This window comes from Lolium rigidum, chromosome 5, assembly GCF_022539505.1.
Source record: "Lolium rigidum isolate FL_2022 chromosome 5, APGP_CSIRO_Lrig_0.1, whole genome shotgun sequence".
Classification (NCBI taxonomy): domain Eukaryota; kingdom Viridiplantae; phylum Streptophyta; class Magnoliopsida; order Poales; family Poaceae; genus Lolium; species Lolium rigidum.
In genome coordinates this window covers 104,427,717-104,446,535 of record NC_061512.1, presented here as the reverse complement: position 1 = coordinate 104,446,535, position 18,819 = coordinate 104,427,717, and the positions used below count along the sequence as shown (strand labels likewise).

At 48.1% G+C, this 18,819-nt stretch overlaps 1 protein-coding gene across 1 annotated transcript; it reads left to right on the top strand.

The window, feature by feature from the left end:
* Nucleotides 1–16,779: 16,779 nt before the first annotated feature.
* LOC124654137 (deoxymugineic acid synthase 1-D-like) lies at nt 16,780–18,603 on the top strand. Its single transcript, XM_047193171.1, has 4 exons — nt 16,780–17,275; nt 17,548–17,791; nt 17,987–18,166; nt 18,376–18,603. The coding sequence occupies exons 1-4, from the start codon at nt 16,833–16,835 to the stop codon at nt 18,601–18,603; spliced, it is 1,095 nt and encodes a 364-aa protein (XP_047049127.1). The 5' UTR covers nt 16,780–16,832.
* Nucleotides 18,604–18,819: the final 216 nt, after the last annotated feature.

Sequence of the window (18,819 nt, the reverse complement as noted above, 5' to 3'; positions counted from 1 at the left end):
TATCGCGACAGGTGTTCATGGCGTGAGAAAATGCCTCCACCAACAGTTGAGTACCTCAATTGGTCGGGACAAGACATCGGCTTCACCATAGCGGACCACCCGCAAGGGGTTCCTCGACCAGTGTAAGGCATTCAGACTATTCGCCGACGAGTTATCGCGGGATTTGACGTTTCTCGAGTATTCATAGATGGCTGGCGGCAGTCTCAAACCTCATGTGCGCAGATACATTGAGGAAGATGAACATATCCTTAGCAAACCCGAAGCCCAATAGACACAAGGTTCCACCGGCATCACACCGGAAAAACCAAGTTACCCATTGGGGAAGATCAACCTCGACGTTCGGCTTTGGAACCTAGAAAATTATAGAATCGAGAAGTGCGAGTTTGAAGTCGTGGATTTCCCATCACGATACCACGCTTTGTTGGGACGACCAGTATACGCTAGATTTATGGCGGTACCACACTATACATATCGCATGGAGATTGCTCGGACCTAAGGGACCAATCACGGTCAAAGGAGTTTCGCTGTAGCGATAAGTGCGACAAGGATTTCCATCGATTGTCGAAACCTTCGGGATGCAAGCGGAATACTTGGCGTCGAAGAGCATGATCGATTACTGACGTAGCGCCGGACGTCGGAAGGCCAAACAAGGAATCAACTTTCAACACGAGAAAAATTCCAAGGAGGTGCGGATTCACCCGAACAGATCCAAAAAGACGACATCCATTGCAAACAACATGGATATCGTGCAGGAAAGCCGCTCGTCGAGTTCCTCCGTGAGAACTCGGAAAATCTTCGCATGGTGTCCAAGCTGACATGCCGGGAGTACCAGGGGAACTTGCAGGAGCACCACCTAAATTTGGATCCAACGAACGAAACCAATCGTGACAACCTTTGCGTTGCGTTTTTCGAACCAAACCGCAAATCCATGCTATCGAAATAAATCGACTAGAGGAAGCTGGTTTTTATCGTAGAGATATCTACATGAAGCCACATGGGTAGCTAACCCGGTGATGGTCTTAGAAGAAAAACACGACAGTTCCTTCGCATGTGCGTGACTTCACGTGTCTAAACAAGCATTGCCCAAGGATCACTTTCCCCTCCCAAGGATCGATCAAATCATCGACTCCACGGTGCGAGCTGTACGCTTTCCTTTTTGGATGCATACTGCGGTTATAACCGTGATCAGATTAAAAGAAGATGATGAAGCCAAGACAGCGTTTATTACAGCCATGCGGCGTGTTTTGCTACAAGACAATGCCCTTCGGTCTAAAACGCGGGAGCAACATATCGCGAGGATGATGCAGAAATGTTTAGCAACACAGATCGGGAAAAACGTGCAAGTATACATCGATGATGTCGTCATCACATCAAAAAAGGGGACAACGCTGATCGAGGATCTCAAAGAAACTTTTGACAACCTCGACAAACTCGCCTAAGTCGAACCCCGACGAAGTGTTCTTTTAGCGTCCCAGCGGGAGAACTCCGGGGTTTCTAGTTTCGGCAAGAGGGATTGAAGCAAATCCCAGACCAAAATACAAGCCATAGTAACAATGAGGAAGCCAACAAAGTTGAAAGAAATACAGACTAACTGCAGGCGAGTCGCAGCTTTGGAGCAGATTCGTCGCCGGGATTAGGAGAAAAAGCGTTACCATTTTGTCGCGCTTGATCAAACAAGGAGATAAATTCCAATGGAGCGAAGCAGCCGATAGAGCTTTCGAGGATTTGAGAAGCGAGAAAATATCGACACCACCAATCTGGTGGCTCCAAGAGGAAAAGGAACCTCTCCTCGGCGTATATTGCGTGACCACACCCCAAGTGGTTAGCTCGGTGTTAGTTGTCGAAAGAGAAGAAGAAGGGAAAATCCATGGAGTACAGCGACAGGTATACTCGTGACGAAGTCTTGTCTCCCTCAAAACAAAGGTACCCTCGGTACCAAAAGCTAGCATATGGAGTGTTCACGACAGGACGAAAATTGCGCCACTATTTTTCGGCACACCCGATCATAGTGGTCAATGAAGCTCCTTTGTCAAATATACTGAACAACCCAGGAGCTACGGGTCGTGTCTCCCTTTGGGGAATAGAACTTTCCCTCGGGACATCACGTATGAAAAAAGAAAAGCAATAAAGTCGCAGAATACTACCGGACTTCATCGCGAGTGGATGGAGTTACAAAGTACGGAGACCCCAGCATTTACTCGAGAACCTGGACTATGAACTCTCATGGGTCCAAGAGGCTTGAGGGGCAAATCGGCGCAGGAGTAGTACTCATATCACCCGAAGGCGACAAGTTGAAGTACATCCTTCGGATGACGTTCCCTAACGCATCCAACAATGAGCGGAATATGAGGCTCTCATACACGGGATGAAGATGGCGAAAGCACACGGAGCAACTCGACTAAAAATCTTTGGCGACTCACGGTTGGTAGCTCAGCAAGTTAGGAACCAATGTGACGCGATCAATGATAGCATGATGGGCATACAAGGAGGTGCACAATGAGCTCGAGAAATTGTTCGATGGATGCGAAGTAAAACATATTAGCGAGATTGAGCAACGACGAAGCCGACGTTCTTGCAAACATCGGGTCGCAGGTGCCTTGCAGTCCACTAGGTGTATTTTGGGGAGGAGATACTGAGAGATCTCACCGAGACGACAAAATCAAAAAAGAAGGAGAAGAAACCCTCGGGGCTATCAAGGAGAAGCAAGAGGAAGAAGAAGAAGAGCAAGACCTGGTCCTAGTAATACGGATACCATGGATGCGTGCCATACATATCATATATCCTCGGGAAAGAAATACCCGGATGATCCCGATCGAGGCAAGGCGAGTAATCCGACGCTCCAAAGCTTTCACGGTGGTTAAAGGAGAATTATATAAGCGAAGTATTTCAGGCGTCTTGGCAAAGGTGCGTTACACACCGAAGAAGGAAGAATAATTCTAAAGGACGTACATGAAGGAATATGTGGCCACCACGCAAGTAGTCGAGCTATCGCAGCCAAGGTTTTTCGAGAGCGAGGATTCTGCTCGGTTGACGGCGAATAGAGGACGCTAAGGACATGAGTACGAACTTGCGACGCGTGTCAAAGGTTTGCCGCAAAACCTCACTCTCGGCAGACAGAGCTAGCACCAATACCTTTGTCATGGCCCTTTGCACAATGGGGACTCGAGCATGGTTGGCAAGTTACACAAATCGTCGCCGGGAGGAAAAGGAACACATGCTAGTAGTGCGTCGACAAATTCACAAAGTGGATAGAAGCAAAGCCGATAAATTCACCGGACCGGAGCATCATGCAGTAGAATTCATAAAAGACCTCGTCTTCAGGTTTGGAGTGCCCCACGAGCATCGTCACAGTACAACGGCAGCAACTTCACGTCCAATGAATTCAAAGACTATTGCGAAGAGGTGGGTATCAAGCTGAACTTTGCATCAGTTGCACACCCTCAAACCAATGGGCAAGTCGAGAAAGCCAATGGCATCATCTGCAATGGCATCAAGAAGCGCTTGCTAGGACCACTAGAAAAAGCTCGACATACATCGGCTCTGAAGAACTACCAAGTGTGTTGTGGAGCATCCGAGACAACTCCAAATACAACGACACGGAAACTCCGTTTCTTTCGGTACACGGAGCGAAGCGAGTACTACCAATCGAGATAGAGCACAACTCTCCACGTGTCGCGGAGTATGACGAAGAAACGTCGAGGAAAGCATTAGAAGATGATGTGGATGCACTTGATGAAGCTCGAGACGAAGTATTGTCTCTGAGTAACCAAATATCAGCAGGACTTGGAAGAATTACCACGGTCGACGTTTGCGGCCAAGATCTTTTCCAGGTGGGCGACCTAGTTCTTCGGCTCACGCGGGAAAAGTCATGAAAAACTCGAGTCACGTGGCTCGGCCCTTACATCGTCACGGAAGTAATCGGAGGAGGAGCATACGAGGATAAAGGACAAGAAGACAGGGGTGGAGGAGCCAAACCCTCGGAACGTCGGCGCAACTCCGGGCGGTTCTACGCCTAGAGTCGAAATATAGTCCTTGTAAAACTTCAATGTAATGAAACGCCCGCGAGTTTTCGGACGCACTCTTTTCCTTTTTCGGGGCATCGAGTGGGGCCGGAGAAGGTTTTTAATGAGGCGGGCTCGCGGTGCTGCAATATAATAAAGATAGTGGCTATATCACCTTCTTCTTTGTCAACGCGACCAAAGTCATCGTTCCGACCGAATTTCAATATAGTTCATCGATAAAAGAAGAAAAAATCTTGCCTTGGTATTCAAATACCTCGTGAGTCAATAAAAATACAAAATAGTACTCAATAAAAGCTCGGGGGCTCACACTTGCCTTCAATATATAAATGCCTTGGTCCACAACCTCGCAAATATACAAATATAGAAAAAGTCACCGAAATACTCAGGGAGCTAGGCAAACATAGAAATATAATGGTTGCTTTACAATATGGTCATGGACTACAAAGAAGAAATTTCTACAAGAAGCAAATAACTAGTCTTGATTCAGGTATGTCGTCAAGAGTAACTCCTGCTTCCTCCTCAGGAGCAACACCAAGAAAGTCGGCATAATGGCCATCGGCAAAAAAGTCGGCATCCATCCGAAGAAGGTCCTCAATCATTTCCCTCGGCTATAGGTGTAACCTTCGTGTTAATCCTATCAACACCAACTCTCCGGCTGTTTTACCTTTTGATGAACCCTATCGACAACTTGGGCAAGGTCAAGCTTTGAGTGACGGATACCGGAGCATGATAAGAGCAAATGCGGCACCGGCTACGGTTGTGCTTTGACAAAATCGTGGATATCGCGAGCATCCTCTGAATCTCTCCATCAATTCAGGAAGAGTTTTTGGTGGGACATTACGAGGAAACATGGAGTTGTAAACCATAGATAAGGTTTTGGTACAGAAGTGAAGGAAATCACGGGTTTGAGAGGTACGATCCTGAAATCGATAATTTGGCGGGTCCTCTCGGAGTGGCCCAAAACAAAGAACCATGGTCCAAGGAAAGATTGACAAGGAGGTTTGTCCTAGTATTTACCCTCTCTTCCTCGTGCGGCAGATCAATAAAGGCACCTATCAACACAACAAAGGGACAACCTTTAGGAGACAATAGCATGAAGATGAAAGATATCACAAGACGAGACAAACATACCCGACATATCTGCACTGGCTTCATTCATTAACTCGAGCATGAAATTTTCTCGAGTGACCGCTTTTCAGACTTCGAAACAGCAATCTCCTTAGCGGCCATAGCCTCATGGACTCGTCTGAAGGGCAACTTTTTCGGCTTCGAGATGATTTACGAGGCTGCTCCATCATCACAAGTGTTTGCTTTTCGCATCATCGAAGTTGTTGTCGAAGATCATTCAATTCTTGCGACGGGGTATCATCGACAGTGCGAGTATCGTGACGCCGTTCTCCCGCGCGGGAAGAAGGCGAAGCATTGGAAGGAGTAGGAATTGGAGTATAGTTATCAAATATCAGCTGAAATTTAAAACGGAACAACATTAAAAAACGAGGCAAAGATAGAGTTCTTCATTAATCTCTCGAGAATAATTACAAGGCCTCTACAAGGTGAGGCTAGGAATACGTGTCGCCAAAAGACTACTTTGGCGACAAGAGCAAAAGAAGCAAAAGAAAAACGGAGGCATGTAACTAGACCTCCGGCCTTGACGAACTAGGAGTCGACGTTGGCCGGATCCCGAGATACGCCAAGATTTTCTTCGTATTGGGCTTGGCCGCCTTCATCGGTTGACTTCCACCTCGACCTGTTCTATCGGATCGGTGTCGCCAACCTTTGTCCGGTCGAGAGTCTGTCGATCGTCGGCAACTTGAGCAACGAGTATTTTCAACCGCTACCTTCATGTTCTCATGGCGCGGCTTGACCCAAGATCTTCTGATGTATTGAACATCTTGGCGAGGTCAAGGAAAGTCGAAGGTTCCTCTTTCTTCGGAAAGAAGTAGGGGAACAACGCCGACAAAGCCCCACTGGCATTGGCCACACCTTCACGAATTTCGCGTCCATGGGACTCTAGAAGAGAAAGTGCGTCAAGGAGAGGGTCATTGACAGTTTCTCCGGATCAAAATCTTGGTTGGTTTGAGCTGCCATATAAAACGAGAATGTTAGTCGAAAACCAAGAAACAAGAAGTACAAACAAAACAAAGGGACAAGCGATATTACTCGACGTGCGTCGACTTTGCGAATTCAAGCGCTTGATGATCCCTTGTTCTCGTGCAACCCAGTGCGGATTTTTGCTCGTGCAAGGCGTACTCAAGCATCTTTGAGCCTTTGTCTGCAATTCTTCGACACTAGCAGCCTTTGCCTTGGCATCATCGAGCTTCAGCCTACGGCTTCGCTAGCGGCAAGTTCAGCCTTCTTGCGAGCCGTTTCACTTTTCTCGAGATTCCGAGAAAGTGTCTCGGCTGCGTTTGTTAGCCTCTCGCAAGTTTTTTTCGTTGAGAAAGGAAAAGAAAGAGAAGAAAGATTCAAAATAGCGACAAGCGAAGGAGTAAAATTCAAGGAAAAACAGCAAGTACAACGATCGTTACCTTCGGCTCTGTTGGCATACTCGCGGTACCCAATAAATTGGGACCCGATGCGGATGAGATCCTTGATCATAGGCTGTCAAAGAAAAAAGTAAGAAGGGGAAAAACTTCGGCATTACAAGAGTAAGGGTCCGCAAAAGCAAAATAGAGGAAATATAGATCTCGATAAACTTACATCATCTAAGAGCTGCGACGAAGAGCTGCCCAATTGAGGAGGAGGCTCAACGACCATTTCAACCCTTGCCCTTTTTGGCGAAGGGACAAGGGGGCTTGACGGTGGAGTAGTAGTGACGACGTTTTGTTGGGGGGACGATGTTTCATCTCCTTCAACTAACGTGTCTGAAACAAGCACAGTACGTGACGTCTTGGTCCGAGGAGCTACGTCGTAGGGCTGGTACTTCCTCCTCATCACTAGTAAACAAAAATCGACGAGTATAAAAAGCAAGACGAGTTAAACTTTTCGAGTACATCAAAAAAGGAGGAGAGATAAAATTGACTTACGAGCTGATGAGGGACTCAAAATAAGGATCATAAGCTGCCTTCGGATCCGAAGGAACAACTTCTTCAGCCTTAGAAATGCCAGAATCCTCGACTTCAGTCCTTTTCCTTTTGTTCTTCGGAGAAACGAGCGGGAGGAAGGGATTCGGTCGACTCACCGGCCTCGGACTCAGCCTCTCTCTATGAGAAGCCGCAGATTTGTGAGAACCCGCAACTTCACTTTCGAGAACGAGAAGAAGCTTGAGTATCGTCGGCAACGATGGTCATTTCTTCGACCTCTCCACCCTCGGGAAGAGGAGGAAGGGAAGTTATACTAGGATGATCCTGAAAAAATAGAAACCAAAGAAAAAGTAAAGACATGACGAGTACAATGAGATGCAAGAAAAAAGGTGCAACAAGATAAAAACGCGGAAAGACAAAATACCTTGGGGAGTGGATTGGTGGAGCTGTATGGTTCCACACGACAAGAAGAAGGAACTCGGATCTTTGCCCGGGCGAGAAAGCCTTCGAACCAACTTCTCCAAGTCCTTGGTGGAAAGGTCACCGGAGATTCGGTTGGCGTCATTTTCACCGGAGTACGTCCACGAGGGGATTTTTGCGAGCCTCGAAGAGGCTGCACTCTAATCCTAAGGAAGTAAGCAGTGATTTGAACACCGAGATAGCTCCTCGCCTCGAGTATTTTGAAGCCGGCGAATGCGAGACATGAGCGCCTCGTCGCCTTTTTCTCTTCCTCGAAGCTTCGGCATCCCGTGAGCAACGGCGCTGAATTTTGGCACTCCGTCGAAGGGAATTATGTTGTGCTCAACGGAGTTGGCGCTTTCTTCGTGAATGTAAAGCCACTTCTTGCGCCATCCTTGGACAGAATCAGAAACTTGACGTCGAAATAATCGACATCAGTACGAATACAGATAACAACGCCACCTATGTTATAAGTGACGTTGTGGGAGCCATTGCGGCGGAGGCGGAAGATGCGTTTCCAAAGAGCCCAATTAGGAGCAACTCCAAGAAAGCATTCGCAAAGGGTGATAAAAATAGAAATGTGAAGGATGGAATTGGGGGTCGAGATGATGCAGTTGAATCCCATAGACAAAGAGAAGACCGCGGAGGAAATCATGGATTGGGGTAGAGAGGCCGCGGATAAGATGATCAACGAAACTAACCCGATACTCCATTGGAGGCTTGGGATAGCTTTCTTCACCGGGAAGCGGATGGCGCCTTCCTTCTTCATCGAAGCCAAGCCTTTTCATCGAGTTGGAGTCTTGGTTGGAGATCTTGGATCTCTCCCACTCAAAATCTTCAGCGGCCATCGCGGACTCGCGAGTCGTCGTGGCGGGTCAAACGCGCACGCGGCGGCATCCACGGAAGCGGGTTGAGCAATGTATGCGAGAGCGGGAAATCGGCGAAGATTGGGCGCGAAGGAAGATTTGCGAAGAGGAACAGGTGAGCGGCGCAAGCGAGGGATGAACGGAGGTTGAAGACAGGTTTATATAAGAATTGGGTGAAGCAGTAGTACCGTTGGATGAGGAAATCGTGTGGTGAGAATTGATCTTCCGGTTACAAGGGCAAAAAAGTATTTTCATCGGGACAAGCGTTACCGCACGAGCACCGGAAAAAGCGGAGGACGTGTGTCCCCCACTTGCACGACGTGTCAACATGGTGGGAACGACGGACCCACAAAGCAGGAAAATATCGACCGAGTGATAGAGTTGAAGAAAATTTGACAAGGGAAAGTATGTCGACAAGTTAAAGGAGAATGGCGACAGGATAAGTTATTTGAATGCATCGGGAGCTTTTGGTCAGAAACAAGTTTTTGCCCAAATGCTCGGGGGCTACTCCCATCAGGAGCGCTGTTCGCGCATCCGATAAAAAAAGGAAAAACAAAAAAGAAAGAGAGAAGAAGGAGGAAAGAATATCAAGAGATAATGGCAATATAGTGACAAGGTGGACTAAAATGTTGAGCCTACAACCAAGCACAAGTTCTTGGCTGTAGCCTCGGGGGCTACTCCCATCGGGAACGCCGTTCGCGTGCCCGATGAAATTGACAAAGGAAAAATAGAACAAGCAAGAGAATATATTTCGAGTTATCATTAACTCTCCATATACTCCCATCGGGAAAGCAATATAAGTCATATTTGACTCAATAAAATGTGCCATTCCAGCAGCCGGAAAAGCACTCGACAATATATTCTCAGAACGCCGAAGTTGCGATCAATTTCTCGAATGCCGCAAAATTGCGAAGGTAAGACCCCGGACCTATTCTCGCCGGGCGTGGCATCGCCGAAGACTGCGCTCGCTACTTTTATCCGTATCAGCGTATACGAAGAAAAATCTGACGGACGCGTTAGGTACTCGATAAATTTAATCGGGACTCGACGGAATGGTAAGACCTTAAGCGGCGCCCGTCGAAGTTTACACCAGTATCCCGAAATCATGTCCGGGGACGTGATTTTGAAGTAGGTTTTTGCGGATTGCCACTAGAGCGGTTAACTAGTACCTGATCCGTCGGATGAACTAGCCCCAACTACCAATATCCCTGTACAATATAGAATTTTGTGAGAAAAAGTATGAAAGTTAGAGCTTTCGAGTAAAAATAAACGATGAGAGATTTTCCCCGACTCTATGATTCAAGCAAAATCTCGGGGGCTACTCGACATAGGCATCCCAAATGGGCCTGCCTAATATAGTACCCGGGGTTTATTGAAGGCCCACTACCCGAAGAATAAGAAGACTCGAGAGCCCAAGATGTATTTAAGGAAAAGATAGAGTTGTAATAGGAAGTGTTATTTGTAATCTGGCGGGATGAGTTAGAAACCGTCCCGGACTATGTAATCCTTGTGTAGCACGAATCCCTCGGCTCCACCTATATAAAGGGGGGTCGAGGGACGAGAAGATCATCGAATCATTGTCTGCAAACCCTAGTTTTCATATTCGTCGAGTACTTTTCGGCTGAAACCTTCGAGATCTACTTGCCCTCTACTTCTAACTAAACCCTAGCCTATAATCCATAGGCATTGACAAGTTAATCCCTTGTCAGTCGCCGTCGACCGATTTCTCCACGATGAGTCTCGAATCGATCCAGCCGGCCGCCGTTGCTAGTTCAGAGGCGCCGCCACCCTCTCCCGCGGTCGCAGGAGGCGGAGCGCGTCCAAGCTGCGAGGTCGGAAAGGAGGAGGACGGCCGCGGAGGAACGCCGCAAGAGGGCCGCCGCCGAGCCACCCAGCTGGTAAGCTGGAGTGGAATCCTCACGCGTACAGACCGCGTCGACTGAAATCCACGGCCACGGCGGCGAGTCGGCGGTGAGTCGTCGGCGAGGCCGCTGGCCCACTATGTAGCTAGACTAGTAGTACGAACTATTAAGAAAATTGAAATATGTTTCATTTTAATTAAAAAACAAAATTATGTCCCTATGACACGCAGGTCAAGGGAGGACAAGGGGAGGACGCGAGCGGCCAGCCTCGGGCGTCCGCGACCACGCAAACGTGGCCCAGATTTGGGTCGGCTTTAGGTCGTCCCGGACGATGTGGCCATCCGTTTAGGGATGGGTCCGCGCGCTGGGTCGGGTATTTGTACAGTTCGATCCATCCGAACGCACGGACGCTGGATGATCGCCTCGTTGGAGATGCCCTTAGGGACCATCCACATTATGGATCTTTGTCTATCTAATTTTTGCATCCCCCACCCAATCGTTTGCCATGGAACATCAGCAGCACATGGCACATGGCGCATGGCGCATCACCGCCGTCCTCGGATGGCCGCACCCATTTGCGTTCCCTGGTACTAAGCCCTCCCCTTCTGTGTTGTCCACAGTAGATTAGTAATCCTGCTGTCGTCATCCACTTGCATGCTGTAAGTGAATTCGGGATCCGCAGCACCCATCTTGGAGAACACTTCTATTATTTTTCTGACATCATCATCCGCCTGCTCGCTACTAATCTTGCCACACAAAGTCTTCAACGCCCTCTTCGTGAAAGGTATGTTCTCCATTTTGCCGAAGAAACTACCTATTATGATGTACACCTTCCCGAGGTTGACGGTGTTCTCCCTCAGCTGCTTGATCAAAGCCTTCGTGTAGCTATCAATGTGCTTGTGCGACGGCCAATAAGCCCTCTCCCCAAAAGATGCAGACATGTCATGGCTGTGAACAACCCTATGCTCGCAAATGTACCACCCATTGTCCTTCTTCCGCAGCAACCGGATAAGAGCAGGGCATAGGCATCTCGTTGACTGCGAGTTTGTGGCTCGGGGTCTCCCCTGGAAAATACGCGAGACAAGAAAGGATCAGAGTTACGAACGAGGCTAGCTCCCCTGAATTTTCAAAGCTAGAAGGTACTAACCGAGCACCCGCAGACTATCTCATGCATGCATTTCACTCGGTCCACATTTAGCCGGCTTTTACCATATCTCACTCCGAACCGCCGTTCTCACGAATACAGGTTGTAAAAATCATAAGCTTCGCCAATCGAATCAAACGAGACCCCAACCTCTGGCAGAATCACATCTCCACTTGCGCGAGCCGGGAATTCGTGGAGCGTTCGCTCCAACGATGTTACCCGGGTGGAGTTAAGCGGTCGTTCGGGTGGTGCTTTCCCCACACGGGGCCTGCAAGCAAAAACCCCAGGAATGAGTTTTTATTATATGAATAAGTTGTAGAATTGAACAATATGACGGCCATTAGGTTCACCCAAGTTATCTGTGCACACACGTTTCCCATGATGACAAATAAGAAGCATACACACATATCCCACCATTTAGCTGAACTAAAATCAGCCAGGGGTTGGTTCTTTAGAGTTTATCGCGGATCTTTTGGCATCAAATGCATTGTACATACCATTTTCGATACAGTGCAACAAAAAGCACCCGGGGAGCACTACAGCTAAAAACACAAATGGAGTGGGGAGTGGTGTCCGCAGCTGTTAGGCTACAACGGGGCGACGTAAACGGACGCTGAGCGACCGTTTGCGTCCGCATGGGTCAAAAATACGTCTGGAACCACCTCCGGCGGGGCGACGCATCGTGATCGGATCGTCCGCAACGACGCAAATCCGGCGCATATTTGCGTCTGGAATGCGTCGCGGCGGAAGCTGCGCGGACGCACGAAGTGACCGTTGACATCTCTACCAGGCCCGCCTGGCAGTGAGCCTGTATCGAGGGCATCGCTTCCGCGGCCATCGTTCCGCGGTCAGCGCTTCCGCGTCTGCGCCGCAGCCCTCGCCATCAATGTCGCGACTGCCTCTTCTGCGCGCGCACTGGCGGGCGGCGGCTGGGCTTCTGCGTCGCCTTCAATGACATCGTTTTCCGCGTGCGGCCGGTCTCAATAGTCCACCGGCATCGTTCCTCCATCGCGAGGCTCGACGTCCTTGTCTCGGAGAACGATCGACCTGTGCAGCTGCCGCTGCCCCGGTACGGCACCAGCATCATGCCGCCGGGCCTGTCAGAGGAAGAAGCCCTACAATTGGCGCTATAGGACTCGACCACGCCACAACCGCCACCTCCACCTCCGCCGTACAACCCGTGGGGCCCCTACCTCAGGCTTGGGCTCCTCCACCTCCGCCACAGGCCTGTGCTCCTCCACCTCCGCCACAGGCCTAGGCTCCTCCACCTCCATCACCCGGCGCGCCCCGCGTACGTTCCGCCGGTTCCCAACTGGCCATGGGTGGTACCGGAGCTCGTCGTGATCGACAACGACGAGGAGAACCAGTAGGCGCAGGCGTTTAGGGTTTTTCCATGTGTTCAACTATGTAAATTATGTTTTCATGTTATAAAAAATAGAAATTCGAGAGAAAAATGCGTCGTGCCGCTGGAGCCACCCCTGACGCAAGCGGACGCACGATCGATTTCGACCATTTCAACCGACGCAAACAAACACGTGCAAACATTTTTGGATACTGAAATGCGTTGACCCGTTGAAGATGCCATTAGGGTAACACTTTTGGAGCTGGGTGGTGGGGGTGTCGTGTATTTTGCGTCGATGGAACATGTTCTTGTTTCGTCCGCGACCAACATGTAACCTGTTCCCAAAACCGCTCGCACCTGGCCTTGCATTTATTCCTTTCGCACCTGCCAACTGCCAGCATTCAATTCTTCTACGTCGTACGTACGTCCTACAAACATCATCCGTGTACGCGCGTCTACGGCATTTATTGATCTGCAATGGCCGCATCGCCACACGCTGCGCGGGATGATTTCCAGACCACCCAAGCCCGGGCGCTATTCGTCCGTTCTCAGTTATGTTCTCTTAAATATCAGGTTGGCGATGCAGCCTGATATGTTGCAAAATCTGTCATAGTAAGTTAGCAGTAACTTGTGAATGCAATGTTTTGTGTAAATTCTTATTTTCTAAGATTCTTATAGTGTATTTTAGTCTTGATAGTCTGTGACAAGTTTCTGCTTTTCTCTGTTTCCCTTCCAGTATCACTAAATAAATTGTCAGATAATTACTCCTATCAACCTAGCCGGTGGCCCAGTTGCGAGAAGTTAAAGACCCATCCGACTAAAGAGGCTCAAGCCGGATTCTAGAAGGTTCATGAAGACGTAGGACTTGAAGTACAAGACATGTCATACTTGTTTATGTACACTAGGACCTCGTAGTCAGTTAGGTCTTTACCTCCATCAAAACCTAGGTTCTAGCGTATTATATAAGCCAGTCCGGGGACAACATTTACGGAACGAAACAATACGAGACTCATATCATTGTAATCTTGACTTTGTGTCATTATAGTGATTTCTAGCGCGACGTAGCGATCCTGCACTGAGGTGACATGAACCTGTGTAAACTGCCGAGTTACACCGTCCCTAGCATCCGATCATCTAGTTGCATTACTAACCCTTAGTCGTGAGTACCCCCTCATGGCACTATTGTTGACAAGGCAACGACAAGCCTAGGTTGGGCAGTAGCACGACTGCCGAGGATGACGTCGTGCGGTTGGCATAGTCAAGGCAGCATCCCTGCTGCATGCGGCTATTGGTCAAGCTACCAGGGTGCCGTCCCTGTGACGGGCGGCTGGAGGAGGTGTTGTCAGGTCGATGGACCCTATACACCTTGCCTTGACGGTCTCCTGGTGCTGTGCCCGTCGACGCTTCGTGGTGTGGGTGTCCTTGCCTACTGCATCAACGATATTGCTCATGGTGAACCCCGCGTGAAAGCACTGCATCGATCTCGTCGTTGCTGGTGATGTCGACGTCCTCAGACTTCCCTTCCCTCGTTGGAGGCATCGTCGAGGAGTTCCTTCAGCTACCTCGTCGCTTTGAGTCTCAGATTCTCCCGATCAAAACCTAAAACTTGGCTTTTGTTGGAGAGGGCCGCGGTGTCGGCATCATCACTTCCCCTTGGGGGTGTTGTCTTGGCAGCTTCATCGTCGATCAGGCGTGTGTGTGGTCTCGGGATCGGCGTGTACACCAGAGCGGCGGCTCCGGATTTCGGCTATGTATTTCTTGTGTGGCCTTCGTTGTCAAGTTTTTAGGCGTTGGTTTTGGTCACTTAGGCGTCAGAAGTGTCGGCCTCGCGGTGGCTCGGTCTTGGGATAGGTGGGGGCGAGCTCTAGAGGTTCGGATGTTCGAGCAGCGACTTATGGAAGTGGTTGTCGAGTTGTAGGGTGTTGTTTTTTGCCACTAGGACGGAAGAGTCGTCGGCTCGTGGGGTGCACGATCTTAAGTATGGTGTGTTGTTTCGATTTTCGACCAGTTTCTCTCATTAACTGGCCAAAATTTCCCTTTTGTTGATAAAAAGGTAGAGCCATGCAGAAGCGCCGTCTCAAGGAACCCGCAGGACTGTGAAGAAACTGAGTAAATTACATATACATACCACTTTTGGGGCAACGGTTGCGAGTAGGTACCAATTCTGGTAATTTTTTCAAGTAAGTGCAACTTCTGGGGCAGGTCGTAACAGATTGAGCAACTCTGAAGTTAAACGAGGATTAAGCGAGCGGTCCCACATGTTATAGCAAACGTCCGTCTGCATGGCGTTAGGGCACGATTCGGCTCCATCTGTGGCAGAAGAGTTTCGTTGACCGGTCAGCTACAGTGCCCGCGTGCATGTGACGCACGTACGTACGGAGAGTCCACCGCGCGCCCCGCATTTGGTTCACCGGTCAGCGAGCCCCGCACGAGGTACGTGTCGACTCCATCAGCCCAGCGCCGCTTCATTTCCTTGTTTCGCGCGGCGGCGGAGAAAACAACCCCAACCTCACACCGCAAACTTGACAGCTATACGATCAACAGGGATAAATAGTAAATACAATACTAGTTCTTTTTTGTTGTTGCTGTGAACTACAAGAGTACTAGCAGTATACACTAATGACCATGTATAACCTGTGTGTGTGTGCGATTGCACTTGCTAGCCTATATACAGCTTTGTAAAAGCTGCTTCCTTCTTCCAAAAATTGAAAAAATTGAATGCTTATAGTTTTTTTTGGTTAAAGTCAAAGTTTCACTAACTATATAGAAAGAAAAATATAAACATCTATGATACCAAATACATAGAGCCAACGACGTGGGCTTCGCCCAGTGGTTGGGGTCGCAGAGTTCGGACAGAAACTCATCAGTTTAGACAGTCCCTTGTGGCTACGATGGAAACTGGATCAACGCGTCATTGGGTCAAGAGAAGTTCCGAGTGAAGTTCAATATGAATCTTTGGGGACTTATCATGAGATTTATGCCCACTATCTAATAGTGGGAAATAGAAAAAAAGAAATTCATTCTAGGGATGAATTTCGGAATTATCACGCCAAATCCCGCTTCTACTATATCAAAAAAGTGTCTAGTTTCTCCTAGACACGGTTTCAATTTTTTTCATAGAGCCGGTCCATACATATTTAGGGCCCTAGGGCTAGACAATAAAAGAGGGGCCTTGCTGACAAAAATAATTTAAAACACATTTTATTTCAAAATCAATCCAGTACATAGCATATATCGATGGTCTTTGAATGATAAAACTCGAGAAGCTGATATTATATTTTGGAAACAATCTATATCTCTAACAAACTCATAAATTTCCATAGCAACGCATTAAATTCTGGCACAGTCATTTGTTGTAGTCTTTATTCAGAAACGAGATCATCTAATTCAACATCTCTTTAAAAATGTTTCTATATCATAATCATCAGCTTAGTTCCCAGTCTGTTTCTCTTTAATGTTTACTCGGATAATTGCAGGAAGTTCCTGCAAGAACTACCTATTATATTATTAAAAAAATATCAATTGCACCTCTATGGGATTCTACCGGTTCATCTTACTATTTTTTCTCTTCCTTTTCCTGCTACCGGTTAAACCTTGTTTAAAGACATGTCACAAATTCTTTTCGCGGAAAATAGTCAATAGATGCAACCGTTAGGTCAGTTCCAACCAAAAAAATATACCAAACAACATGGCAACCAAGTCGATCGGACTCTGATCCCATCTTGGCATCTTCTACAGTTCTACTGTGCCTAAAAAGGACACGAGAATTAATCACGGGAATCGTCAAATCAAAGAAAATAACAAGACGCGACCAAGCCATGGCGACGGAGCAGAGCTTCTCCACGGACTTAACGGCTGGGCCCTAACGGCTGGCCGACGGACAGTTGCTATGACAAGTGGACCCACGTGGTTAATTCACTATTAACTTTAGAGTTGCTCAATCTGTTACGACCTGCCCCAGAAGTTGCACTTACTTGAAAAAATTACCAGAGTTGGTACCTACTCGCAACCGTTGCCCCAAAAGTGGTACCTATATGTAATTTACTCGAAGAAACTATAGCTCGGCCCAGTAACTTCTGTAGGCTGTAACGTTGCACAAAGATTCTCAGCTCCCATGGCCCTCCTGAGCCTGTTCTCTACAAATTCCAAACTCGTGGTCTCGCATTCACCTCTCGTCCCAACCGGAAACCAAATCCTGCCCAGAGCCCGTGGAGTTGCCATGGCGTCACCAAACGGGGGCAGCCGCGCCTCCGAAATCCCGGAGTTCCTAGCGGGTTCCGGCGGCCGGCCGTTGCAGGCCGTAGGGGTCGGCACGTCGTCGTTCCCCTTCGTCGCGGAGGACGTCAGGGACGCCGTGCTCGCCGCGCTGGAGCTCGGCTACCGCCACCTCGATACCGCTTCTCTCTACGGCTCCGAGCAGCTCGTCGGCGAGGCCTTTGCCGAGGCGGCGCGGCGCGGGGTCATAGCGTCCCGCGCGGACGTGTTCGTGACGACCAAGGTGTGGTGCACGCAGTGCCACCCGGATCTCGTGCTCCCCTCCCTCAAGGAAAGCTTGCAGTTAAGATCTTTGTGCTCATTCCTTCAGCTTTCCCTTTTCAGCTTAATTTGCTAGTAGTAATTCTTTCCTTCCTGAATTGTTTCTCAATCGAGGATCACATAGCATAAACTTGCAGTACTGACAATGCGCTGTTTTAATAAAACATAACCACATTTGGCAATTGTTGCAAGGTTCTAACAATGTTACTGTTCTGGAAAAAGAAACTTGTTTGGCTTATTACTGAATTCTGTCACTTTTGTTATAAGCAAGAGTCTTGTCTTCTCTTCTCTAGGAAACTTCAAATGGAATACGTTGATCTGTACCTGGTCCACTGGCCGATGAGCGTAAAGCCCAGCAAACCTCACGTCTCAATGAAAAGAGAAGACATTGTCCCAATGGACTTGAGAGGCGTATGGGAGGCAATGGAGGAATGCCATCGCCTTGGTCTTGCTAAAATGATTGGTGTTAGCAATTTCACAACAAAGAAATTGATGGAGCTACTTGCACTTGCAAAAATCCCCCCAGCAGTGAATCAGGTTTGTGTTGACCAATCGTACAAGCAATGGTGATAGCAACATTTTGTCTATTCTACGGTTTCATGAAGAATTAAACTAGAAGCTAATTTTGTGGAAAATACTTTTGTAAGAAATTGCTCATAGACTACCCTAAATTGTTCTATATCATCATAGATGGTGTATCATTCTTGTTTGATACCTGAGAAAACCTTTCAGGTTGAGTTGAATCCGGTTTGGCAGCAGAAAAAACTGATTGAATTCTGCAAAGAGAAAGGCATACACGTGACTGCTTATTCTCCCCTAGGAGGCCAAAGTAGGATATCTAAAATCAATGCAGTCCTACAGTCTGAAGTTCTGAAGGAGATTGCTAAGGCTAGAGGAAAATCAGTAGCTCAGGTATTCAGTGTATTTTCTCAATTCATCTTTGGAACTGTTTGGTTGTACTTAAATCTACCTCACCATTTGGTAAAAGGTCCATGAGATTTGGTACGAAAATTGAGCAAGTACAGATTGTGAACAAATTTTGTGAACAATTTAAAAGCATGCAATATCTAGTCCATTACACCTCGATGTTAGCAGCGCGGTTGACTGTCCGTTTTCCTCAGATCTCATTAAGATGGATCTACGAGCAAGGAGCGAGCATGGTGGCCAAGAGTATGAAAAAGGAGAGGCTTAAGGAGAACATCGAAATCTTTGACTGGGAACTGACCGAGGAAGATCGATTCAAGATTGCTCAGATACCTCAGCACAAGAAGGTAACAGTGCTAGCGATCCTCTCGCCCGAAGGCGTCCCGGGCGTAGATCTTTCAGAGGTTGACGTTGTCGAGGAGTAGGTGTCAGTTCCATGGTTTCATCAATTCTTGCCGAGTTAATAGCATAAAACCACCACATTGATGGCGAAATTTACCGTATACTACCAGTTTACGTTTGCGGGACAAAAAATCACCACATTTTGCTCGGTTTTTTGCGGAATGCCCTAAACCCGAATTGATCCGAAATTGACACAGTTTTTACCAGTGGGGTCTGCTGTAAGTGATGATGTGGCAGGA